The 26,284-nt window shown below is 50.3% G+C and overlaps 1 protein-coding gene across 3 annotated transcripts; it reads left to right on the top strand.

The window, feature by feature from the left end:
- Positions 1 to 14,288: 14,288 nt before the first annotated feature.
- On the top strand, positions 14,289 to 25,586 carry LOC121658716 (tubulin alpha-8 chain). 3 transcript variants are annotated; one of them, XM_042015910.1, is made up of 5 exons: positions 14,289 to 14,376; positions 19,572 to 19,794; positions 22,799 to 22,947; positions 24,270 to 24,950; positions 25,196 to 25,586. In XM_042015910.1, the coding sequence occupies exons 1-5, from the start codon at positions 14,374 to 14,376 to the stop codon at positions 25,487 to 25,489; spliced, it is 1,350 nt and encodes a 449-aa protein (XP_041871844.1). In that variant the 5' UTR covers positions 14,289 to 14,373; the 3' UTR covers positions 25,490 to 25,586. The 3 variants fall into 3 exon arrangements, with proteins under 3 accessions (XP_041871844.1, XP_041871843.1, XP_041871845.1); XM_042015909.1 differs by lacking the exon at positions 14,289 to 14,376 and adding an exon at positions 14,837 to 14,860; XM_042015911.1 differs by lacking the exon at positions 14,289 to 14,376 and adding an exon at positions 18,338 to 18,342.
- Positions 25,587 to 26,284: the final 698 nt, after the last annotated feature.

Here is a 26,284-nt window from a genome sequence, read left to right as displayed (position 1 = left end):
TTTGTTTTTCTTAAATACCCGGCCATTTGTTCCCCTAGCAACATGTATGGGGGGGGAAATTCCTTTAACAGAAAAAAAAAAAAAATACAGGAGAGCTCCTAAAACCCCAACAATACCATAAATGTGCTTAGGATGGTTAAAAGCAGACCTTGCTCCACTCTGGCTCTGGCACTGGGACCGGTTCAGAGCCCAGAGCCGTGGTCTGGGCTTGGCTGACATTGGCACCTCATGTAGCTTCACCTCTCTGCTCCCATTCCCACCCAAACCTCTCACTCGAGCAACTGCTGAACCCTCTGCATGTTCAATTTGGTAACTTAGGCTAAAGCTTCTTTTCTTGGCTGCTGGGTTGACACACGGGAGTTTGAGTGCTGCAGCCTGTGAGATGCTCCGGAGGCAATGGCTGGATGAAGGCCTTCCCTCCTCTTTGGTAGCCACAGGCTGTGAGATCAGCTGAGCTGTCCTGGGGAACTGCCACAAGTCGTGCCTTGCGTAGAGGTCACAATCACAATCTTCCTTCCCTAAATTAATTCCATTGCACTCAATCAGGTAAGTGGTGTGTGAAGCAGGGACTGGCATTCAAGGCTCCCTCTTTCCCCAGCTCTGCAGGTCAGCAAAAGGCCTTGGTGCCTGCACCTGCCAAGACCTGAGGTCTCTCCTTGATTCCTCACCCCTAACCGAGGGAATCTTCAGCAGAGCAGTGATAACCATGTGGACTTTGAAGGAGCATCTTGGAGAACTTTGCTGTTTGCGTCCCTGCTGTGTCCTAGGGCTCTCCCATCCAGCTAGTCCTCACAGAGGAACCCAGGAGGGATGAAAGTGGGATCACTGCAACACCTGCACAGTGTGTCTATGGGACCTGCTGCCTGCAGGTGTGGAGGAGAATGGCTCAGCAGAGTTCAGAGAAGAGCTGTGGTTGATGAAAGCAGGGCCAGCTTGGCCAGGAGAGGTGGTTGTGGTGTTCCCTGTCCTGCACAGTTCACCTTGCTGCGTTCCCTAAACCTCTGTGTGCCCCATCAGCACAGGCAGTTCTGCAGGGGGGGTGTTTGGAGGAACAGGGATTTCTGAAATGATTTATGAATTTCCCTGAAGGTCATTTTACATATCTGACATTACACTCCCTGGCAGGAACATAAGTAGGAGGAAAGGAAACAGTTGAGATGAAATAGCTTCAGGGTCCTTGGACAACTGGTGCAGGGAAAGCGTCCCTGCCTCCCACAGAGTCAGGTTAATACAGGCCAAACTCCGGAATCAAAGAAACACTAAACCACCAAGTATTTTGCCAAAAACCCACCAAGTATTTTGAAGCCGCTTGGGGACACAAAAGGAAATCACAGCAGATGAGTGGAACTGGCCATAAAAGTGCAGAGAGAACATGAGGGTTTTTATCAAAGCCAGCTTTGTTCTCTTTCAACCAACACTTTTATGAATTTCAGCATGAATACTTGAGTTCTGAGTTGTGAGGCAGCCAGCTCCCTACGGTGCAGCTTTGGTACGAGCACAGCTGGGCCTCTTGGTGCCGGTGAGGGGAGAGAAGGGGGAGATGGCAGCCCAGCAATCCAGGTGAGAGTTACTGACCTGTGGGGCTGGATGGGGGAGAGAAGCCAGTTTTCGCAGGAGTGTGCTTTGGAGTGAGTATCCCAGCACCTGAAAATGACCCGACCTTACTCACAGAGAAAATCAAGTGCTTGGCTCCCCCCTTTGTGCAATCCCTGAGGAAGAGTGAGCAGGTTCCTGGGTTGCTGAGCTAACACTTCCATCCTCTGAGAGGGGGAGGCAGCTCTGGAAAAAGTGTTTCTTGCATCCTTCCTAAAGCTGAACCGAGCGTGGCACAGTCCGTCCCAGCGGTTGCTGCAGCTTGGCTTTTGAAGCACTGCACATCCAGCTCTGGGAGAGCTGCAGGGGTGGGAGCACCTGGGGGAGGATCTGTCCCTTGAGCATCCCAGCGCCATTTCTTGGGGGCCTAAGACATGAACTAGTGAGATATGGCTTCTGCCTGGAGAAAGGCACTTGCCCTTCCTTCCTTGGCACGGTTCTCAGCCGTGTGGGCTGAGCTGGACGGGACAGCCCCGGGCAGGTTTGGAGCCCAGAAATGCAGCTGGACCTGGCAGTGGGGCATGTGCTGCCACAGCAGCCAGGCAGCCAGAGCCGTGTGTTTCCAGGAGCCCCGGCTGTGTGGCAGGACAGGGCAGAGCTGCAGGCGGGGTCTGTCCTTCCCAAGCCTTTCAGGGTGATTTGTGTGTCGATGGGATCCGCGTGTCCCTGGGGCGAGAGGCTGCGCTGGGAGGATTCCCCCGTGGATTTGTTTGTCCCCGCCTCTCCTCGCTGGGGAAGCAGCAGGGAGTGTGTGTATGCCCAGCTGGGCTTCTGCTCCCCCTTTCATGTTCCTTATCTTCCAGGAGGCTCTGAATTCCCTGGGGGAAGGCAGGCAGTTGCTGTAATCGCTGTGCGTGCAGAGGCAGAGCGCTCCCGTCTGCTTGCTGCCGGGAGTCCCCTGTGCCATTGTTCCAACCCAGCTGGAAGAGATGCCCGAGAGCAAGAGAAAATGAGCAAAGCCGTCTCAGCACAGGTATCGTTCCCCTCCTCAAGCAGCTGGCTCTGCACGCTGCCTGGAATGCTGTGAACAGCAGGCTCTTTCCGTGGCAAACATCCAGACCACAGCTCGTTGCAGAATCGCCGGTTAATTTGGAATATCTGGCAGTGGAACATGAGGATGTGGCTTCAAGGACTTGTTGCCTCGTGCTTTCCTGTTCTCTTGGAGGACTTGGTTCTCTCTGCCAGGCCGTGGCAGGTCCAAGGGGCCAGCACCAAAAAGGGCCAGGTCTCAGCAAATAGAGCCCAACTGCCAAAGAGAAAGGATGCTTGGAGAAAGGAGCAGCTTCAGGCTCCAGAGGGAGGGAGGGAGGGAGGGAGGGAGGGATCTCCCTTGATAAGGAATACCGAAGTGTGAGGGCTGTAGCTACACATCAGCAGCAACCTGGGGATTGTGTGCCCTCATCAGCTCAAGCCCTGCTGCAGCCACAGGTGTCCCAGTCTGGCTCTGGTGCCAGTGCTCCACAGGCCCTCATGATGCCAGCACTGTTCGGGGGAACCTGGTTCCATCCCTTCCCTCAAGGCCCCTGCTAGGATATGGGGATTTCTGTTGAAAACCCAGTATGCTGGCAGCAAAAGGGAATGTCTTGTGTGTGCTGGATGGTACCTGAGGCACAGCTCCTGATTTTGGGAGAGGTGATGCCACAGTGCCCAGTGCTGCACATACTCAGGGCAGCACAGCATAAAGTGCAGTTTACTGGGACCCTCTGCCTCACTCCTTGGCACCCCCTCCTTGCCTTTGCAGACAGTTTGTGCTGCTGATCCAGCTAAACTGATCTGAAATTGGTCTTGACACAGAGGTCAGTGAAAAGAGGTTGTTGCCATGTGCAGCTGCACCACAAGGCCAGTGCAGTGCAGAGCTGAGTGCGCTGGTTGTGGTGCAGTGCACCTGCAAAGCCTTGTCCGTGCATCCCTCTGCAGGTCACTGGACCACCAGCTCTCCAGCCAGCTCAGTGCCTGCAGTGCTTCAGCTCCTCAGGGCTAGTGGGGACACGAATGCTCGGCTCTGTCCTGGTGCCCTGCTCTAATCCATCAGTGTCACCATGAATTCCCAGAGGGTCTCGAATCTGACACAGTCCACTGGGGGGTTTCTGTTCCTACCTGCTTTATTGGTCAGCAATCCACTGGATTCTCAGTACAGCCACCCTGTGTGCACTTTGGGATGCAAGAACCAACTCAGATCTGTGACACTTCCCCCAGCCTGTGCTGCCTGACCATCACAGATGGATATAGCCATGCCAGTGGAGTCTGGACTGTGGATGTGTCATGATTTAACCCCAGCTGGCAGCTAAGCACCAACACAGCCCCTCGTTTCTCCCCCACACTGTGATGGGGGGAGAAGTGGAAGGGTGAAAGTGAGAAAACTGGTGGGTTGACATGAAGACAGTTAAATAATGAAAAAGAATTTTTTAAAATGTAAGGGGAAAAAACCAACAAAGAGAGGAAAATAGAAACCAAGAAAAATAAGTGATGCAAGAAAGAAATTGCTCATCACCAACTGCATGGTGTCACATGGTCTGGAATATCCCTGTGGTCAGTGAGGGACAGCTGCCCTGGCTGTGTCCCCCCAGCTCCTTGTGCACCCCCAGCCCAACACTGGTGGGTCAGGGTGAAGGGCAGGACAGCTCCTGACTCAGCAGGAGCTAAATCATCCCTGTGGGGTCAGTGCTGTTTTCAGCACAGATCCCAAAGGGCACCACAAGGTGCTGTGGAGAGCTGTAACTCTGCCCCAGCCCAAGTCTGTACAAGATGTGAACTGTTTGCCACACTCACTCACTGCACCACCAGCTGACAGGTTTCATGGCCAGAAAGACCACATGGCAGGGTCGGTAGAGATGGGAATGTCCAAACACTGGGAATAGGAATGAGTTGGTACCTGGTGCTGCTGCCTGACCAGCAGGGAGGGGAAACTGCACAGCAAGAGAGATCTGGCTTAATGAGTGATTTTGGTTACCCATACAAAAAGAATCACAAAATGGTTTGAGTTGGAAGAGACGTCAAAGCTCATCCAGTTCCACCCCTGCCATGGGCAGGGACACCCTCCACTAGACCAGGTTGCTTCAAGCCCCATCCAACTTGGACACTTCCAAGGCCTTGGACACTTCCAAGGATGGGGCAGCCACAGCTTCCCTGGGCAACCTGTGCCAGAGCCTCCCCACCCCCACAGGGAAGAATTTCTCCCCAGTATCCCACCCATCCCCATCCTCTGGCAGTGGGAAGCCATTCCCCCTTGTGCTGGCACTCCAGGTCCTTGTCCAAAGTCCCTCTCCAGCTCTCCTGGAGCCCCTTTAGGCACTGAAAGGGGCTCTAAGGTCTCCCCAGAGCCTTCTCTTCTCCAGGTGAGCACCTCCCAACAAAACCCAGTTAGCTGCCCTAAAAGAGAGGCCAATTCCTGCAGCAGGGCAAGACAAGATCTGTTTTCAGTATCTAAACCAAAAGTTAGTGTGGAGAAGACAAAAGCTGTAGGCTAGGGAGAGTTTACTCTCAGGTAACAGACTGAACCTGGGCCAAGCAGTTTAACCAATACAGACAGTACAGGTACCAAAGTCTGGCTTTGCTTGAGATGGGGGCAGTGTCCAGCACAGACACAGCACCCTGACAAAGAGAGGCCACGGCCCAATCGGTGAGTCATTCATGAGGGCTTTGAATTCTAAAGTAACAAGAAGTGTACTTGATAGAGAAGCTGTTTCAGCTTTGACAAATGGCAGGTGGAGGTTTGGTACCGCAGAGCAGCAGGGAAAGGCAGGAAGGCACCACTGAAAGAGTCTAGGCTGAAGCAGTGTTTAAAGTGAGCAGGGATGGGAGCTGCCCCTGCAATGTGGGCTTGCAGAGAACAAAAAAATAGGGCAGGTAGTGAAGTCCATGCTTGCAGGAGCAGGATTAAAACAGTTGGATGAACAAATAATCTAAGATTTAAAAGCAGAGAATGTATTTAAGGCCATTAAACCAGGCTCTTATTTAAGGATTATCTCCAAGAAGCCAGGCTAATAGCATGGTGAGGTTACAAAGTCAAGTGATCAAGGGAGAGAATGCTGATGTTAAACTTGCTCATGAAATGTTAATCTGTGTGCAGACACTGCTGCAAGTGCTCCGACTGTCACGGAAGGAACTTCACAAAACAAAAACAGAGCCCAGCCCTTTGGGGTTCCACTCTGGCAACTCAGGCACATCCTGCCACTTAATAGGACACTCCCTGCGGGGGCAGGATCAGGTATAAACAGGTTTAATAATATAATTAGAGATACGCCTGCTGCACACATTCAGGGTTCTGGAGGCCTTCCCTTGTACAAACCACTCTGGCTATGCCTTCTGCACTTATAATTCCCATATTTAAGGATTCCCAGCCCATCTGGATCAAGACTGTTTAGAACAGGAATTAATTCAGTGCTGTCTAGCTGAATAATTTTCAGCTCTAAATGAAAGCTATATCTTGGCAGCCAGCAAACATTCCCAAAACCCTCATGAAGAATCCATGTCCTCCCATCAAGGTTTGGCTTGACATCAGTGGATTAAGCATTCTCCCCAGATTGTTGCTCTGTTTGTTGCAATGCAGCACTTGAGATGAAATGTGCAGGTCTGTGTGATGAGATACAAGGTTGTCGTGGTTTAGGAATGATATTCCCCAATTCAGTGTCTCCACCAAGAATCCCCCAAACCAGATGCCTCTCACTGCCCCTCTTCCCCTCCACTTTTCTGCTCTGGGGATGGGATTGAGAACAGGAGGCACAAAAGGTGCAAATCATGTGTTGAGATAAGAACAATTTACTGGAAACAGCAATGAGGTAAGGAAACAACCAGTAATAGCAAGAATACTAATAACAAAGAAATTATGTACATGGAAAACCACAACAATACCCACCAGCTCTTCCTGACCACACCACGCTTTCCCCCACGGAAGGGAATGTCATTCTCCTCCAGGGAGAGTCCCTCACTTCCACCTCCCCACCCTGGCAGTGAAGTGCTTGGTATAGAATAACAATCTGGACCCACCCACACGGCTCCAGACTCTGCCCCTCATGGCTGCTGGGAAAAAAATTCACCGTGTCCTGGCTGAAAGCAGGACAAATGTGCAGGTGTGTGTGAGGAGATGAACATCCCGCTCTGCAGCCAAAGCCCAGCGATGTGCACTGGGCTGTTGCTACTCTCTTGGGCTTCCCAGGTGTCCCGGAGCACCTCCTCCTGCACATCCCTCTCCTTCCCAGGGCCCTGCCCACACCACCCTGAGGCACGCCAGGGTTTGCCTCCTTTTCTGGGCAGGGCTTGTGGGTCTTCAGCTTGCCCAGGAAAAAGAAATGGGCTGAATACCCCATCTTGCTCCAGGGTGATCTTCTTTTCCCTGGATATGGGGCAGGAAGAGAGCTACAGGTAGAGCTGCAGTGGCTTCTGATTTTAACCCAGTCTAGTGAAGAGAGTGTTCCATTCTGGGTGTCTTCCATTATTTCCATGATGCATTTAGATTACACCAATACATTGCAGCAGGAAAGGGCAGCGTGCTGGCTGCTCCTGCAGCTGCAGACTAGTGACAATGCAGCCCATGACAGGCAGACCTGAATGGCCAGATGAGCCTGTCTGGATAGAACGTGACTACAGTCAGGGCTAAACCAACAAAAATCTCAGCACACAGCACAAAAAGTACTGGTTTTCCTCATTCTTGCTAGCTCAGCTTTATGCAACAGTCTTCTTTACCTGCCATACCCTTCACAAGCTACAAGAAAAAAACCAGAACATCCCTGCTTCTCTTCCCATTGCACCTCTCCCGAAGTCTAATGACAGTTCTGATGCAGGAGCCTTGTCCCTCCCCAGCCTCTGCAGAGCTGACAGTGCATTTTGCAGCAGCCAAAGGTCAGGGCTTTGCAGTGGGAGCCCCTGTAACAGTCCACAGCCCTGGGCTGGGTGTCAGATCTGTCAGCTGGAGGAGAAGGGTTAGACCAGATCTGATGATCCCCAGTGAACTGCACCCAGTGCCCCAAAGGAAGATCAAACCTAAACCAAAATGCATGATGGTCCCTGTCGAGACAAATTGGAACTCCTTGACAACACCAAAACCCACCTGTTCCTGCAGCAATACAGGACCTCAGATCCAAAAGGAGACTCTGTTGCTTTCCTGGCCCCTGGCAAGGCATTGAGCTACCGGTGGGGAATGGGGCAGGAGCAAACAGACACGGAAAAACCCATCGCCAGATCATAGGTCAGGATAGAAAGTTTAGAAAATACAGGCTAGTGGTTCAGGAATCCTCTATCACAGGGATCACTGAAAGCGGGGAAGAATATCCCAGGGTAGCGGTGATGTTACACAACCTCTTCAACACTTCCCAAGGTATTTGCTGTGGGCCACCACGAGTGAGCTCAGTGGTGAAAGGCTGAGCCAGGGTGACTCTTCTTGTGTAATGTGTTCTGTCCTCGGTGATTTCATCATGTGTACAGTCACCTCAGGATTAAAACACAGATATCTAAACGCAACCTCTCACCCTCTGCCACAGCACCAAAGGGGCCAGGAGACGTGACCAATGCAAAGGGGAACCCAAACCAGCACAATGGCACCAACACTCAGCCCAGCACTATCTGCTCCCATGGCAGCATGTGGCAGGTGTCTCTGGGGTCTGTCCCCAGGATCAGCACGGACCTGGGCCCTTGTTTGCTGCAGCCCCATGTCGTGCACAGGTCAGGGGATCAGTCCCTGTTTGGGAGGCACCAAACACCCACCTGTCCCTCAGGAGAGCCCTGAGCTGCCAAATCAATCTCAGCCCCCTGCACTGGGAAGGGAGGGAAGGGATTGTGTTTGTGAATGTTCAACCGTGTCACACCATGCCTCCCTCTGACACTCAGCCCTGGCCCTGACCCCAGCCATGGGAGTTTCTGGTACTGTTTCATCTGACCTGACCAAGAGGAAACCTGGGTGCTCATTCTGGGAGAAGGGATGAGGAAGGAGTGGAAGCAAAGGACGGAGTACCTGTCTGTACCTGTGTCTGTAGCTAAGGAAGATTTTTGATGGCAAATGACCCAGGGAGCCATGAACAGGTGGCTGTAAAGGTTGCAGCTGGCACAGCCCTGTCCTGCTGCCATGGGACTGAGGATCTGTCCCTGCTCACCTGGGTTATGCAGTTCTCCTTATGAGAAAGTGAAATCCATGCTGAGGAACTAGCTGCTGAAGGAGTGTGCTCCTTCCTGCTCTTGGAGCATGACACATCCCTTCACCAGCTCCCAGCTGATGTCCAAGACCAGCTGCAGGTCCTGCCATCTAGAATTTAAAATAATTAATGAAATCAAATATATTAGAGACAGAAAGAGTCTTTCAGACACAGAATAAAACCTGTCGCTGAGGAGCAGGGACCCCACACTGCTGAGGTACCCCCAGATCCAGCCTGGGATGGGCTGGTGTAAGGCTGGAGGTCATGGGGTATGGCTTAAACCAGAGCAGGAAAACTCACGAACTCACTGCCAGCCCCCCTCCCCATCTGCCATGTTCCTGTGTAGGAATTGTCCAGACAGGCATCTGGGCTGGGTTTTCTGGCCACCATAAAGGAGGCATTTGCAAGGCAGTGTCTCTCTTCCTGCTGATACAGTCAGAGGGGCCCTATGCTTGTGGAAGGAACCAGATGTAAAAGCAGGATGAGTACACAGGAGTGAGGATGGATGTGTGGAACAGAATGGATTTGCACTTGGAGAGGAGGAGATGAACCTGAGCATGGAAACAATGCAGTCATGGTGAAGCGTTTTCCCCTGAGTGGTGCAGTTTGATGGTTTCACTCTCACCATACACATGCCCTCAGCAATCCTCACACCCAGATGAGTGTCCTGTGGGCTGGGGATGAGGAAGAGCCGGTATCTCAGTCAGTACCTGGCCAAAATCCAGGCAGCAAGCTACCCTTGTCCGTCTGAAGGCTGGGAAATGTGTGTGGAAATCCCAGGTCATCCCAGGCAGTTATGGCGGGCAGGCACGGGGTTAAGGCTGTCACATTTTTGGGAATTCACTGATAGAAGTGAATGTGCACACATTATTTGTCCAGTTCTTCTGAGAAAGAACAGAAAGCAAGAGCTACAGAGTTGTACATTCAAAGAAGTTTCTTCCAAGCTGCTGGAGAAGCCCCAGGCCCTCAGTGCAGCCACAGAGACTGTACCACAGATACACAGCTACTCCAGCATTTTTGGAAGGTATCATATTCACTGAACACATGGGTTGCAGCCCAAGTCTGTGCCTGGGGCCATGATAGCATTACCAGGCACAAGGAAATCCTGGGGAAACAAAAAACTTCCGCTGCTCGCAGAACTGGTCTCCAGCAGGAAAAAATAATGTGCTCAAGAAACCCCTGACAGCCCCTTGGGCTTGACATGACTGTTTAGTCAGACTAAATGAAAAGCATTTCAGGCCCCAAGAAATGGGTTTTGGTGTGCAGCAGCACCAGCTTCTGTAGGACTGGGGCACTTCTTGCAGCAGCTCTTGGAGGGCACACTGCGGGAAACTGAGGCACACTCAGCTCCGAGTGCCAAATGTGTGCTATCGCTGCCTTGATGTCCTTTTCACAGAATCACAGAATCACTGAGGTTGCAAAAGACCTCAAAGATCATCAAGTCCTACCTGTGACCAATCTCCACCTTGTCAACCAGCTCAGAGAACTGAGTGCCACATCCAGTCCTTCCTTGGACACCTCCAGGGATGGGGACTCCAAACCCCCCTGGGAAGCCCGTCCCAGTGTTTAACCACCCTTTCAGAGAGGAAAATTCTTCCTGATGTCCAACCTGAACCTGCCCTTGATGCCGCATGGGACACCCGGTACAGCCTGGGGAGTGGGGCTGAGGCAGTGCCAGCACAGGTTGCAGGTGCCCAAGTCAGAGCAGGTGATGAATACAGGAATTAAGCATGTCAAAACCTCAGCTGAAGCTGGACCAGGGCACCCTTTAACATCACAGCCCAGCCTAATCTCTGATTTTGTTTGTCAGCTAAGCTGAAAAGAATGCTCACTGCACTCAGAGTGATACCATCTGAATTTTCTGCTTTGGCAAGGGGTCTGACCCCTTGTTGTTGTGGTGCTGCAACGTTTCTAAAGGAGAATAAAACCCCCCAGAGTGTGTGACTCTGTACCACTGGCAATCCAACTCTGCCCCACTGCTCAACTGCACTGGCAGAGTTGAAGGACAGCTGGAGCAGTGTGAGTGTTATTTCAGGTCAGAGCATTTGAAAAGCATAAATCAAATCTTTAAAGTCTTATAAGTAGTTTAAAAATAATGATTTTTATTTTTTAAACCACAGTGGGCACTTATTTTCCATACATTGTACAGTTCAGGTTAAACTTTGTTCATAAGCTGAAGATTTCCTTAGTAATTTGGAACAGCAGAACCAAATGTATTGCTTTGAATGAACAGATGAAATTCTCACAGATGTACCTGGTGTCTAAAATGGGAGGCTTTGAAAAGGAAAAAAAAGAGAACACTGAAATATTTGTAATACAATAGCAACACACAGAAGAATTAAATCCAATTTGAGCTATTTTCTCCTTTAACCTACAGGAAAAGTATTCCCAAATCTGGGTTTGCAAAGGTCCCATTACCACATGGTACTGGTGTTTTGTTTCCAACTGAGAAAAGCACAACAGATGACAAAAAGAAAAACATAAAGAACATTCAACTGTTTTTTTTCTTAAATAAAAAAGGAGGAAAGAAACTAAAATTATGTAGCTATTTTTCTCTTTCATCTTCCAATAGCTCATGACCACTGCAGGTGGGATCCCTCCTATCTGATCACGAACATCTACAGCTGCAGAGGTTTTCAGGAGCAGAGACTGACAGGACTAGGCAGGGGATGATTTTAAACTAAAAAAGGAGAGATCTACACTAGATGTTGGGAAGAAATTCTGCCCTGTGAGGGTGCTGAGGTGTGGTGGCCAGTGAACATACATTACAAGGGACAGAGAGTTTTCAGTAACACAAGTCCCTAGTACCACAAGAACCACTTCATGTTAGGGTGGCCGGAAGGGCTTCTCCCAGGATGCACGTTCTGTTCTGTTAATCTATCCCAGTTTGAATTCCCCAGTTGGCTGCTGGCCTCTAACCCTCATCCCTCCCCCAGGGTTCCCCACTGGTCCCCATTCCCTGGTCCTGCCTTTTCCGTGCCCCCAGATAAAACGGTGAGCTTTGGGATCATGTTCGTATTTGCTTCTGCAACTTCCAACAGTGTAGCAGCAATAAATGCTCCTGACAGAACGCACACAAATGCCCTGCTTGACTCTTTGCTACCAACTATAACACTGAACCCACCCGTGCTTCTGTGGGGGCACGTGGGACCCCACGGAGCCGGGCAGGGATGGTATTACTGAGGCCCTGGCACAGGATGCCCAAGAAGCTGTGGCTGCCCCATCCCTGGAAGTGTCCAAGGCCAGATTGGATGGGGCTTGGAGTAGTCTGGGCTACTGGAAGGTGTCCCTGCCCATGGCAGGGGGTGGAATGAGATGAGTTTTAAGGTCCCTTCCAACCCAAGCCATTCCATGGTTCTATGGTGTCAGTTCTTCCTGTCTCAAACAACCAGGACTATCCCAGTCTTCTTTACCAAACAGCTTCACTAAGGAGATGGTCAGAGCTAAAGGCACTTTGCAGCCAAAGTCATGCCTCAGTGAAGTTAGGCAGAGCAATAAGAATAAAACAAAAGAGAGAAAAGAACAGAAAGAGAAGCTCTTTCAAGTCTCTTGGAGCACAGGTCGAGGGGTTATTAGAAGTTTAATATTGATTGGATCCTTCAAATATATACCACCTTGAAGGCTCTAAGCAAAGAGTTTGGGCTTGCTGAGGATTAAAACATGAAAGAGAAGACTTCTCTTTTAAAAAACCATTGCACAGCTGTATGTTTTCCCTTGTTGTCCATCACCCAGCTAGCTCACAGGTACTCATATGTGTGATCACTCTGGTGTGAGGATGGCCAAATTGCCTAAACACAGACAGTTTAGTGCTCTCTTATAGCCCACCTGTTTTTCAGTCATGCATTGCACTTGCCACTGTTCTTTGGAAAAACAATTATATCAGTGTTGTTTGTGGGGTTTTCCCCTTCTTCCATCTCTGCCTTCCTCTCGTGATCCTCTGATTATTGCGTTCCAGAGTGCTTTTGCCCTTCTTTTCTTTCAGGTACACCCACACAGGTTTCTTTCCACGCCTTGGGCTCAAATTACCACAACGGGGTTGATAAGAGCAGGAGCAGCATCCTCAGCAGGTGTCAGTTCCCTGCCCTGGAGATCAGTCGGAGTGAGGGGGTTCATCCCTTCCCTCCATTACAGATCCAGCCTGACACAATTCTGCCACATTCCTGTTACAAGTACCACCTTTACCCAGGCTACTTGCGGGGCTGGAGATCTATGCAGGAAGAGGAAAAATTACCTACTTTGTTACTGCTTAAAATTGTTTCACGTCCCTCTCCTGCTGCAACAACTCAGCTCAGCACAGGAAGAAGGAATTTCCTGAAACCGATGCTGGTGCTGAGCCCCTGAAGGATGGATGGAACTCCAGGTATCAAACATCAGGCCTGCACACAGCAGCTGCTTTTACCCAGGGAGTGAGTTTGGCAATCTCAGGAATATTTCTGTTAATATAACCTTTAGGACATACCACAGGGTGTTTATGCTTCCCACCTAATACCCAGCTTAAACCGTAGCATTTAAACACCAGATCTAGTGATTTCAGTAGAATCTACATGGCTCTCCAGATCTGGCCCTTTAGCTCTGAGTCCTTTCCATTGCGTGACTCTTCATCCCAGTGGCACTTGGCACAGGCACTGCTGTCCCTGGTGACTGCAGTGGAGCTGCCTCCAGCGTCCCGGGAGAGGGGTTTGTCCACATCCCACTCTTTCAGCGCAGAGACAGCACCCAGAGCCTGCCTGGAGGACCGGGGCCTCTGGGTGCCCACCAGGCAGATCCGGGGCTCTCCAGGTTTCTCCTGGCAGCTCCCGGGGTGCCCATGCCTTGGTCCCGGCTTTGCCCGGGTGTTTCACTGGTGGCTTTCCCCGGGCTCAGTGCGCGTGGCCGGGCCAGGGAGAGCTCTCCCCCAGGACACCCGCGGGTGGGAGGCCACGAGCGGCCCCCCTGGCCCTCAGGGCTCCTTCCCAGGGCAGCAGCCGCTGGCTCTGGGCTCCCCAGGCTGAGCTCGGAGCCCTTAGCCAACACCCGGGAGGTGGACACTACTGACCCCTCTCCCCTTCAGCCGCCGGCCCTGGACACAGTGACCCCAGCCCGGGACAGAACGATCCCAACCCGGACACAGCGATCCCGGCCCGGGACTGAGCGGCCCCGGCCCGGGACAGAACGATCCCGGCCCGGAACAGAGCGATCCCAGCCCGGACACAGCGACCCCAACCCGGGACAGAGCGACCCCAGCCCGGGACAAGGCGGCCCCGGCACGGACAGAGCGACCCCGGCTCGGGACAGAGCGACCCCGGCTCGGGACAGAGCGACCTCGGCCCGGGACAGAGCGGCCCCGGCCCGGGACAAGGCGGCCCCGGCCCGGACACAGACCGGCCCCAGTACGAAGCGGAGCCTGAGGAGGGAGGAGCCGGCCTTCGTTGGCGGGAAGATCAAACCCCGCCCCCTCCCCGCCCCTTGTTACGAATCAACCAATAGTTGGTGCAGGACGGTGACAGACATTTCTACCATCCAATGGTGCACAGCCGAGCGCACGCCACGCCAATGAGCACAGCGCAGGGGGCCGAGCGCCACGCCCCTCACTTTATATAAGGAGAGCCCGGGCAGGGCTTCTACTGTTGCGGTGCTGCCCAGACACGTTGCGCGTCTGTCCCGGCGCTCCCGAAACATGGTGAGCGGGGCGAGGGCCCGGCGCGGCGGGGGTAGCCCGGCGCCGCTCCGCGCGCTGCAGAGGGGAGGGGGGCACGGGATGGGCGGGGGGACGGCCCCGCCGGGCCGGGGTGGGCGGTGGGTCCCGCTGCCCCGAGCCGTGTCTCGTCCCGCGCGCTGTCGCTCCCGCCGTCTCATCCCAAAATGGTGCCGGCCTCGTCGAGAACATGGCGGCCCACGGGACCCTCAGCCCCGGCCGGCTCGGGGGCTGCAGCTCCGCCCCGGCACCGTCAGCCCTCGGGGCCGCCCGTCCCTGCGGGCCGCGGGGCCTCCTGCCCGCACAGCGCGGGAGCGCGGCCTGGGTCCCGCTGCGAATAAACACGGGGTACCTCCGCGCGGTGTGCGCGACCCGCAGGGCCGGGGGGAGGAGCCCGTCCCACCGCCCTGGGTGTTGCCGAGGTGCTGCTCGCTGCCGCTCCCCCGGTCCTGCCCCGGGGCCGGCCGTGGTGTGAGGGGGTGGGAGCGCCGGGGTTGGGTTGATGGAAGGAATTCCTGAAGGACTTGGTGAGACTGGCTGGCGAGAATGACCTGGTAAATTGAGTCACCTTGAAAGGCGTGACAGGGGCTGGGATGTCCCACAGGACAGGGTTCAGGTGCTGAGCTGGGCAGCGCAACTGGAGTCTGGGATGTGCGTGCGGCTCTTCCCCATGAAGGTGTTGGCTTCCTACATCTCTGAAAAGAGATTGTCAGAAGGTTACATGGATTTACAAATGTAGCAAGACTGCTACTGTAGGCTTGTGAATGTGTGGGAAATACTTGTTGAGCTGTAAATAATTGTAAGTCACAGTATAGGTGGGATGTGTTGATGTGCTCTTACCCTTTCCTGGGGGGCTGTTTATTGTCACGGTTTTCAAATAAGAGTATGAATACAGCCCCTGGTCTCTGCGAAGGATACAGGTTCCCTGAAGTGCCACCCCAGGGAAACAACGTTCATCCATATAGTGTGCTGATGAGTTTGCTCTGAGCTGGCACAGCCATTCTCAGGAAGCTTGCCTTTCCATCAGCCTCATGCAGGTGCAGCTGGACTTTGAGCACCATGCTGGGGAGTGCAGAGGACCGAGAGCCTGATCCAGCAGTGCCATGGAGGAGCTGGGGGGATTCAGCCCAGCAATGAGTCTGCAGCTGCTGGAATGGCAGTGACAGGATATGCCAGTGCCCTTCAGCTGGAGCATATCCTGTAGGGAAAGGAGACAGAGGCTGGGCTGGAGAAATTCTGCCTGAAACTTTCTATGCTTGCGAATAATGTGTATAAGTGTGAGGAAAGCATTTAGTGTTAGTTAAGTAAATAACAGGATTCTGTCGTGGGTTGAATACAGCATTTACCAGCACTGTTTGTATACGTTTAATCCTTTTTCTGAAGCTCTCATCAGTGATGTGTGAAGGCCCCGAGCTATAATGAGTGTGAGAGTTCTCTTGCCTGTCATTCCAACTTGGAGCTGATGCTTTCAGAACAAAATCTGAGCGTTGTTCTTTAGTATTCTTGGTGCTGTGAAAAGGCCATGCAGTGCAAAATGGGCAGAGAATCTGTTAGTGTCTGGCAAAGATTTGTGTTTCATTAAATAGCTACATACTACTTAAAAGTCCTTAATAACGTTGTAGGAAAGCAGTTGAAAGAATTCTCAAAGCACCAGGCCAGGCTTTGTGACTGACCTTCCCAAGTTTTGAAAACCTGCAAGGATGGAGATCCCCTCCCATGTCTTGTGACCTGTTCCAGGGCCACACTGTTGCACTGAGGAGGCTTTTCCCAACACAAACCTGAGCCTTGCAGCAACCTCTGAGAATCCAACCTGGACCCCCTTGCAGAGCAGAGGGAAGCCTTCTGTGCTGGCCGTGTGTCTCCTTTTGTTCCCTGGCACATGGTTTGCCCTACTGAGGATAAGAGAGCCCTGTGGGGTATTCAGGCTGGTTTCTGTGGGAACCTCCAGGATCTTTGCAGCAGAGCTGCCTCTCAGTTACTGCTGTTTGTGCTGGTGCAGTGAGTCACTGCCCTGTGTGTTGAACTTTGTATTTTGTCAAAGTAAACATGCCATGGTTTAATGTGGCACCTGTAGCATCTGGTCTGTGGCTGTGTTGCCAAGTTGTACATTCAGAGTTGGAAGGGACCCACTGATGCCATGAAGATTTTTTGCCTTTTCTTTTATACCCATTATACCTTTTTACAACTTCTGTACTCTCAGTGCTTTTTCCCTACATTCTTGGACTTGTTTGTCAACCTAAGAGACTAAACATTTTAGATGCTTCGTAGCTAGGGATCAGTGTGCCCCAGACCCCAAGGTCCTCTCCAGAACACATTCTGCAAACTAAGAACCATCCAGGGGAAGGTTCCTTGGGGAGTGGGCCTCACTTGAGCCTCTCACTGGGGAATCTTTGATAGATCTGCTAATTAGTAACACCTAGAATGTTATACCAGATCTTTTGGGGGTGCATTGCAGTGTGCATTGAGGTGCATTTGACCTGGATGTGTGCACCTAAGGATCCTTAAAATAAATACCAAGCTAAAATTCCTTTTTCCCCTTCTAACAGTGCATGACTCCTGATTTTAAGACTAGGAAAAAGCATCACCACAAGGGCCATTGAGTCCAGCTCCTGGCCCTGCACAGGACACCCCCAAGAATCCCACTCTTTGCTTGAGAGTGTTGAGTTCTGTCAGCCCTGGAGTTGTGACCACTGCCCTGGGGAGCCTGTTCCATTGTCTGATCACCCTCTGGGGGAAGGATGTTTTTCTCATACCCAGGCAAACCTCCCCTGACACAGCTTTCCTTGGGTCCTGTCACTGGCCACCAAAGAGCTCTCTGCCTCCTCTCATGAGGAAGCTACAGACCATGCTCAAATCTCCCCTCTTCTGGTTAAACAAGCCAATGGCCTCAGCTGCTCCTCATACCCTTCCTCTTTACACCTTCCATCTCTCTGGTGTAGTGTAGTCCTTACACACCCTTTCAATAACCTTCCCCAGCTACTTAGAAGTTTCTCTAGCAAGGCTTAGGTCATTAGTAGGACCTCAGTCAGGTGAGGATCCAGGCTGATGTGGTGGTCTGTGTTGTTCTCCTCTCCCTGTAGGAAAATTTCAGGCTGTCCTGCTCTCTTGAAGGGATGCTCCCTGAGTCATTGCTATGGTCTGGCCTCTGTGGCACTGCAGCCAGTTTTTCTGTCACTTCTTTTACGCTGTGCAGGTTGGCTGTGTGTTCTCTGCTGTGGCAGCACTGTACAGGCTCAATGCTTTAGCCTGGACAGCAATGGTGTAATGGCTTTAGAGAGGAGAAGTGTGGCAGCAGCTCTGAGTAAGGCTGCTTGCAGAGAAGATGTGGACTGGACATCTGAATATACAGCTTGGATGGATGGGAGCTTAAAAACCATTCGGGTGTACAATGCTGCACTTGAGAACAGGTGAATTTTTCTTTTTTACAAACACAGATTTTAATTTCAGGGGGTTCCAAATGAATTTGAAGAGACTGTGCTCCTGCTTTCCTGCATTGACTATGGATGTGGACTAGGCAGTTCCCGGTCATAGAATCACAGAATGGTTTGTGTTGGAAGGGATGTTAAAGACCATCTGGTTTTATCTCTTCCACTAGAGCAGGTGGCTTCAAGCCCTGTCCAACCTGGTCTGAGACACTTCTGGGGATGGGGCAGCCACAGTTTCTCTGGGCAAACTGTGCCAGGGCCTCACCACCCTCACAGGGAAGAATTTCATCCTAATGGCTAATCTAACCCTATCTTCTATCTTAAGGCTGTTGCCATTTGTCCAGAGTCCCTCTCCAACTCTCTTGGAGCCCCTTTAGGCCCTGGAAGGGGTTCTACGTTCTCCCCAGAGCCTTTTCTTCTCCAGGTGAACACCCCCAGCTCTCCCAGCCTGGCTCCAGAGCAGAGGGGCTCCAGAGCCCTCGGAGCAGCTCCGTGGCCTCCCCTGGACTCGCTGCAGCAGCTCCAGGTCCTTCCCGTGCTGGAACCCAGGGCTGGAGGCAGCTCTGCAGGTGGGGGCTCAGCTGAGCGGGCACAGGGGCAGAATCCCCCCTGCCCTGCTGCCCACGCTGGGGGCTCAGCCCAGCACACGGGGGGGTTCTGGGCTGCCAGAGCACGTGGCCGGGGCACGCTGAGCTTCTTGTCCACCAGCACCCCCACATCCTTCTCCTTAGGGTTGCTCTCTGTCCATTCTCTGCCTGGCCTGTACTAGTGCCTGAAAGTACTCCTGCTTATCCTGAAATTCCAGGGCACCAAATGTCCCATCCAGTCATAGGGTCTGAACATAGTTTTGGGTAACAGTCACATTAAACTCCACTGTGTGTAGGCTCTTCTAGAATGTGCTTTACTGACACTCAAAACTAGACGTGGAATATAAAATGCCACAGATGGACCAGGAGTTTGGAGATGTCTCTATTTTGGTTTGGCTTTTACCATTCAAAGTCCTATGTTGAAATATGAAAGAAACTGAGTTTATGCTCTGGACATCAAAAGGAACTTGGGAATCCATAAATGGGTAGGAACAGATAATTTTGCTGCCATGAACTATTTTGTACATAGTTTTCATGAGGTAGATTTGTCTGGTGTTAAGGAGTTCAGTACTTTCTGTGCAGTGGTGTGGTTTGAAGCCTGATAGGTCTGTATTTGTGGAGGGATATGAAGGGGTTTGTTAGGCAAGGCCTTTCCTACAGAATGGCAAAGTTTCCTCAAGGGATCAGGAGAACATTTTTTTGGTTTTGTGTACATTAAATTAAGTGCTCCTGGATCTTGGGAGGATTTTGCTACCGCTCATGGCTGTGCTCCTGGAGCCAGGATCTGGGTGATGCTGTTCTGGACACTTAGGCCAGTGACAGGCATGATCATCAGCTTTCCTAAATATTTAGTGTTTGGTATGAAGAGAGGAATTGGCTGAAAAATTTGAAAGAGTTGATCAGACTCTTCCTGTCTGATTGAAGAACAATAAAGAGGAATGAGCTTGTAAAAATGATAATGTCCAAAAGGGTTTTTCTGGGTGGAGCTGCTGATGTCTCAAAGGGACTTTTGTGTTCTGTTGTGTTTTGTGCCAAATGCCCTAACACCAAGACAACAAGGCCAATGTTTCAATGGCTTTGCGGGCTGGCAGTCCCGGCTGGGTGTGCTGAGCGTTTGCTAAACAAGGGCAGTGCTGTTTGTGCTGAGTGATGCGTTTCTGTCCCGCAGCGCGAGTGCATCTCTGTCCACGTGGGGCAGGCGGGCGTGCAGATCGGCAATGCCTGCTGGGAGCTGTACTGCCTGGAGCACGGCATCCAGCCCGACGGGCAGATGCCCAGCGACAAGACCATCGGCGGCGGGGACGACTCCTTCAACACCTTCTTCAGCGAGACGGGCGCAGGGAAGCACGTCCCGCGGGCTGTGTTTGTGGACCTTGAACCTGCGGTCATAGGTAATCATGGCCTGTGTGCCTGTTCCACACTGTGCAACATTGGCACGGTTTTTGGCTAAGGGATCCGTTCCTCTAGTCCTGAGAAATGCTTTGGGGCTTTGAATTTTTACTGCATAAAGCTTGCCTACACCTTGCTAGTGATGAAAAATACTTGGCTATGTTCATTGAGACTGGCAAATGTGCACTGTGGAGCTTTCAAGAATTTCAGTATTGCCTTCTGTCAGGCTGTAGAGTTAAATGGGTCTCATGAACATGCTTCATGCTTTTGCTATGCAAGGAGCAGTTACAGCCCCTTGGAACAGTATGGCATAATGTGTGCTGCAGTCAGTAGAACCTCTTTAGGAGACACAGTATGTATCATTAGGAAGATTCCTTATTGTACATGGGAATGGTTCCTGTGGTTTCCCAGAGCAATCTGTGTAAGCTGAACAGTGCTTGCAAAAATGAGTCCCATTAGCTGGCCTAAATTCAGGGACTTCTGAACATGTACTTCAACTTCCTGTTGCCTTACCTTTGAGAAACAATCCTCTCCTGAAAATGAGTTCTGTTCCAAGCTTTGGCAACACTGGCTTTTGGTGTTCTGATCCCATGCATCAGCCACTGACCAGTCCTCCATCCTGGGGCACTCGATGCACTATCAGCTCAATGTGAGCTTCCAGTTTCACAAGACCCTCATCCCTTGTGTCAGGAATCCTGGTTTTCCTGTCACCAATGTGTGCCAGAAGTAATTCTTCTGGGGCTGGTTTTTGACTGTCTTGCCTCAGTTAGTGATTTGGGGCTCTTACAGCAGAGGTCTGTGTTGCCTGTGCTCATGCAGTTGCTGTGTTTTATCTTTCTGCAATACAAAGTTGGGGAAATGTGTAAATGTGCTCAGGCTACTCCTCTGTACCCAAACCATGGCTCTCCTGTAACTTTTGTTCAGTGTAATGCACCAGACCCCTTTTTGTGGCTAACACAGCAGAATGAACCTCTCAGGGGGGCAGAAGGCTGTGGGGCTGCTCAAGGGTGGGAGTGCTGGGCTATAAGTTTGAAATGAGCCCAGGCACCCTTGGCCATACATTAATATTCCCAGGAGCTGTTGCAGGTCTGGCTTTGTGCTTTTTTGAGCCCTGTGGCTGTTGCCTCCTCTGCTGCTGGCCAGGTGGTGGCTCTGAGCAACCAGGAACAGCTGAGAAGTGAGATGAGGGAGAACAGGTGGCAAAACAGGGCAGAGGAGATGGTGAGTCTTGGAACAAATGCTGAAAAGTAGTGAGTGTTCCAGTGCTTATTAGTGATGCAGGTGTAGCGTGGGGAGATGGGCAAGGTTGGGAATACTCAAAGTTAGGGCTTTCTGTTAGAGGTTACATCACGTGCCTTTCTGGGAGATAGCTGCCCTTCGTTACTCCTGCCTGGCTAATGTGAAAATTACTGCTCCAGTTTCCTGGGCAGGGCTAGCATGAGTCTCTCCATTCATGCAGCAAGTCCCTATGCACTGAATTTATGAAAAACCCATCTTTGTGCATGCAGCAGCTCTGCAGCTGCCACATGTGTGCACCAGGGATTTCTGTCCTTCCAGATCAGTGCTGGTCTTGCAGAAAGCAGCAGGATGATGGATATGCACCACCTCTGTGAATGTGGTGGTAAAATACCATCAAACTTTCCACCACAAAATAGGGCAGTGACATCTGGGAATTCAACACAAGTGTCTTTAACAGTCTACCCCAGCTAGACTTGAAAGGACAGTATGTCTGGGCAAGCTTGGTTTAGCTCTGCCCTCAGCTAAGTCCTTTGTTCCAGGCACACTTTCATAGTCCAGTGACCAATCCTCTGAACTCGACAAGTTTTGTTACTTCCTGAGGACCATCCTGGCTCATGCTACCCCTGTCTGCATAGGATAAAGAACCATTTTATTTTGGTTCTATGTTTTTCCCTTATTACCTATATTTGTCCCTTGTAATGTGGCATGGTATTGCAGGAAGTCTTAGACACATAGGTATTTGAGATGGTAAACTTTTCCAAATTGTTTTTATTTTGATGCAGTCTTAGAAGTACTTTAGAATACTGGATTGCAGACTGCAGTGGGAGCTGCTCAGCCTAAACTGGTTTGAATAGTAACTATATTTTTGCATCTTAAATTTTACTTATCTCTGTCTTGCTTGTTCTATTTCAGATTAATGAATACATGCAAACAGGCAACTTCAGCTGTAGCTAATAAAGCTCTCTGCTGTCCACCTCATTTAAATTAAAGGATGCAATACTGCAGTAGCACACAACTCAAGAGTGCCTTGAGCTAAACCAGAGACAAAGCTCTTCTGAGTGTCTTTGTACCTTTCTGGTAGGACAGAGCTTTAGCCTGCTGGGTGTAAGTGCATATTTATGGGAACTAGTGGCTCTAAATCAATCTCCAAATGTGTAACTGCTGGGGGATGCTGGATGCTGTGTGTGCATCTGCGCAGTTGCTTTAACACAGCTGTGTGTGCTGCAGCTTACAGCTCAGGCTTTAGATAATTGAAGAACTCTCCAAGAGCATCTCCTGTTCCTTTTGAACCCTCCTCTACCTTTGGCAAAAAATACAGCGAAGAGGAAGGGACATGCAATCAGTGTTGGCTCTGCCTGCCCGCAGAAGCAATACAGCAGCATCCTGGAGGGATTGGGAAGTAAATGGGAAAAGCAGGATTTCAGCTGCTGAGCTGCAAAATGGGCCTTAAGCTGTCTAAACTGGAAGAATGGTTCTGCTGCTATAGTCCAGTTTTAAATTGCTCTGACAGGTCAAAATTCTAAACTTTAGTGTAAAGTAGAACTGTTTCCTAAGCAGTAGCTTAATTTTTCTTAGTTATTCAGCATTTAGGCTGTAGGAAGTATGCAAATCATCATACCTACCACTACTGATAGGTAGTTGCTTTTTATCTCTAAGGGTTTAAGTACGTTACTTTGGACACCCTCAGAAGTTTGGAAAAGCTGGTCTATATAGAAAATTAACTTAGAAATATTTATGTATTATAATGTATATCTTGTCTCTCCCCAGATGAAGTTAGGAATGGGACATACCGGCAGCTCTTTCATCCTGAGCAACTGATATCTGGTAAAGAAGATGCTGCAAATAACTATGCTCGAGGTCACTACACAGTTGGGAAAGAGATAATCGATCTGGTTTTAGAGCGTATCAGGAAGCTGGTAAGACTTCACTGAAGGCTCTGAAACATCTGTTTTACAGGATTTGGAAATTAGGTTATCAAATGCCTAGCCCTATAAACTGTGCTTTAATGTCTTTGTGGTAGGAGAATCTATGGACTTAGTCTGCATCTGGTTTTATTCTTAGCCAGCTGAGAATGGCTGGATTATTCCTGTCAAATATGGCTTTCAAGTGCTGATGAGGCGCCTAAAACTTCATCTATAGTTTCATGTTCAGAAAGCCAGAACTGAGAATTATGATTTGCATAGTTCCTGCTGGAGAAGGATTGGTCTCTGGCTGTGGCTCTTTCAAGGAAGTTTAACTAGGAGTGCTTTCTTCTGTGGTTTAGACTACTGTTTGCATTTCCTGCTATTATGATTTCTGGATTAATTTTATGGTAATAACAGAAGAAAAGGAATAAATCTCAGTAAGTTGGAATGTTTCAGCCTCCCCAGTACTTTGATCATGTGGCAGACTTATGAAGGTGGCTTAGGAAGTTCAGGTTCGCTATTTAGGGCTGCTAAGCATGTCCATTGCCCAATTTGTGTCACAAAGGTGGGAATTCTCATTGCACAAAACCCAGGGCATACCTCTGGTGCTTTGATATGGAATGCTAAGTGAGTCTCAGTGAAAAGTTCACCTTTTGCAGATCACAACTGGAATTATTCTCAACACTTGATTGCCACAATCTCTAATTAAAGCAAAGATAAGTTTGCAGCAGGCTGTACTTTGACCTGAAAAACAGTCGCAATTTCTTTGTACAAGCTGTTGGAAGTCCCTGTTAATCCTGGGAACTGAACTGAGCATCATGTGGCATCTCTTTGTGAGGACAGGGCTGTCTAGTTTTGTCTTCTGAGAAGAGTGAATGGGACTGGCACTGTAATAGCCTGTGACAGCTCACTTCACTGAGCAGAGATGCACACTTGGCACTCGTACAGGATTAGAACAGTAGCTCTGGGATGGGGGATTGCTCCATTTTTGTGCAGACAGAGAATGCCAAGTAAGTGTAAGGGATAGATAGTGTTGTAGGTCTTGGAATATTCCTGCTTTTCTTGTTCATTGTTAATGGCCTCAGCTGAGAATTGGGGATAGAGGGAGTTTTAAGCTAGCAATTTGAAGTCATCACCATCCAATATGTAGGGGGTTTAAACCAGCCAAGAACACTGTTTTTAGTGGGGCACCTCCTTGACTCTTGGTGCATAAATTCCTTATTTCTGAAGCTTAAACAGTTGGTATGTGTCAGAATTCAGAGCTGTCTTTCTTGAGCTTGATTGGGGATTCTTAATGTACACAATGTCTTGAACACCTGTATTTTCTCTTTCAGTCAGATCAGTGCACTGGCTTGCAGGGCTTCCTGATTTTCCACAGCTTTGGGGGAGGCACTGGATCTGGTTTCACCTCTCTGCTGATGGAGCGCCTCTCAGTTGACTATGGGAAAAAATCCAAGCTGGAATTTGCCATCTACCCTGCGCCTCAGGTCTCTACAGCTGTTGTAGAGCCCTACAACTCCATCCTGACCACCCACACCACGCTGGAGCACTCTGACTGTGCCTTCATGGTTGACAATGAGGCCATTTATGACATTTGCCGTAGGAACCTGGACATTGAACGCCCCACCTACACCAACCTCAATCGCCTCATTGGTCAGATAGTATCTTCCATTACTGCTTCCCTCAGGTTCGATGGTGCCTTAAACGTGGATCTTACTGAATTCCAGACTAACCTGGTGCCTTACCCTCGTATCCACTTCCCGCTGGTGACGTACTCCCCGATTATTTCGGCAGAGAAGGCCTACCATGAGCAGCTCTCCGTGTCTGAGATCACCAACGCCTGCTTCGAGCCCTCCAACCAGATGGTGAAGTGCGACCCGCGGCACGGCAAGTACATGGCGTGCTGCATGCTGTACCGCGGGGACGTGGTGCCCAAGGACGTCAACGCCGCCATCGCTGCCATCAAGACCAAGCGTAGCATCCAGTTTGTGGACTGGTGTCCTACTGGATTTAAGGCAAGTCTCAGTTCCAACGTGATTTCCTAGACTTCTCATTCACTGTCCTGGGCTCATGGAGTGTATTTGCTCATTGAGCTGTTCTGTAGGTACCTGGTTTTTATTCTGAGATGTGGAGATTTAGGTTCTCATGTAGAGCTGTTTTGTGAGTGACACATTTTAATCAACTCCTGTTGTCTGACTTTGATTATTGCCATTGTCAAACACCACAAAGAAACTCATGGTCTCTTCCGCCTCTCCTGTAGGTTGGCATCAATTACCAGCCTCCCACAGTGGTTCCTGGGGGCGACCTGGCCAAAGTCCAGCGGGCAGTCTGCATGCTGAGCAATACCACGGCCATTGCTGAGGCCTGGGCTCGCCTGGACCACAAGTTTGACCTGATGTATGCCAAACGTGCCTTTGTTCACTGGTATGTTGGAGAAGGGATGGAGGAGGGGGAGTTCTCGGAGGCTCGGGAAGATTTGGCTGCACTTGAGAAAGATTATGAAGAAGTGGGCACAGACTCAATGGATGGAGAAGATGAAGGTGAAGAATATTAAATCCAGCGGTGAATTGCAAGTCTTTGCCATTTTACTGCCTCTTTAGTAGCAATGTAAATCATGTCAACTGATTGGAATAAACTTCTTTAATCAAGAACTTTGGTAGTGTCCAAACACTATGTACACTCATTAACTATATGCAGTCAGCAGTCCAAGAGATGGAATTCCTGTCTGAAGAAGGTAGCTAAATAAAATAACCATGCTATAGTTCAGTCAGTTCTTGTCCTTAAGGCATTGCTATTTGAAGAGCTATTAGTGCCCAGAACATGAGACTAGATTGAGCTAGAGCTTTTTCTGGAAGGTGTTAGAGTGTTTTCTGGAAGGTGTTTCTGGAAGCTATATTTTTTCCAAGACACTAAAGCTGGTGTCACAAGAGGCAAAAGGAACTAGTTACTGTGTTACCCATAGAAGATGCAAGACCTTCAAAACCGCAGGCTGTTTGGGTTAGTTTTCTCCTATTCTTAGATGTAGTGAGGGGGCCAGTAACTTGAGATGCAGTAACCTGGATGGGGAGGGGATGCCCAGGAAGGGTGTGCTTACAGCATGATGAATCTGCCACTGTAGCAGGAACCTCAGCAGTGGTTGCCCTTGTGTTGCTGTGCCCTTCCACAGAAAGAACTGGAGTCCCTGTCTGCAGCTCTCTAGAGTCAGACTTTGCCAGATGCTGTCTGGAGAAAAATCTCTGAGTTAACTGGCCACAGTTAAACACCTTCATTTTCCCTAAAAGTAAGTCTTTTGCAGAAGTGGTTATTCTATGGGTTCAGATATAAACACTGCCATTCTGTGTAAGCTGAT

The sequence above is a fragment of the Corvus kubaryi genome, unplaced genomic scaffold (genome assembly GCF_017639235.1).
Source record: "Corvus kubaryi isolate FWS band 111438036 unplaced genomic scaffold, C.kubaryi_AGA036_p1.0 split3-37355, whole genome shotgun sequence".
Classification (NCBI taxonomy): Eukaryota; Metazoa; Chordata; class Aves; order Passeriformes; family Corvidae; genus Corvus; species Corvus kubaryi.
This window is presented reverse-complemented; position numbering and strand designations above follow the sequence as displayed.

Excerpts from the sequence above, each read along its gene's own strand:
- LOC121658716 (XM_042015910.1), top strand. Across the intron at positions 19,795-22,798 it reads CCTTGAACCTGCGGTCATAG|ATGAAGTTAGGAATGGGACA; the intron begins GTAATCATGGCC and ends GTCTCTCCCCAG. Across the intron at positions 24,951-25,195 it reads GGTGTCCTACTGGATTTAAG|GTTGGCATCAATTACCAGCC; the intron begins GCAAGTCTCAGT and ends CCTCTCCTGTAG.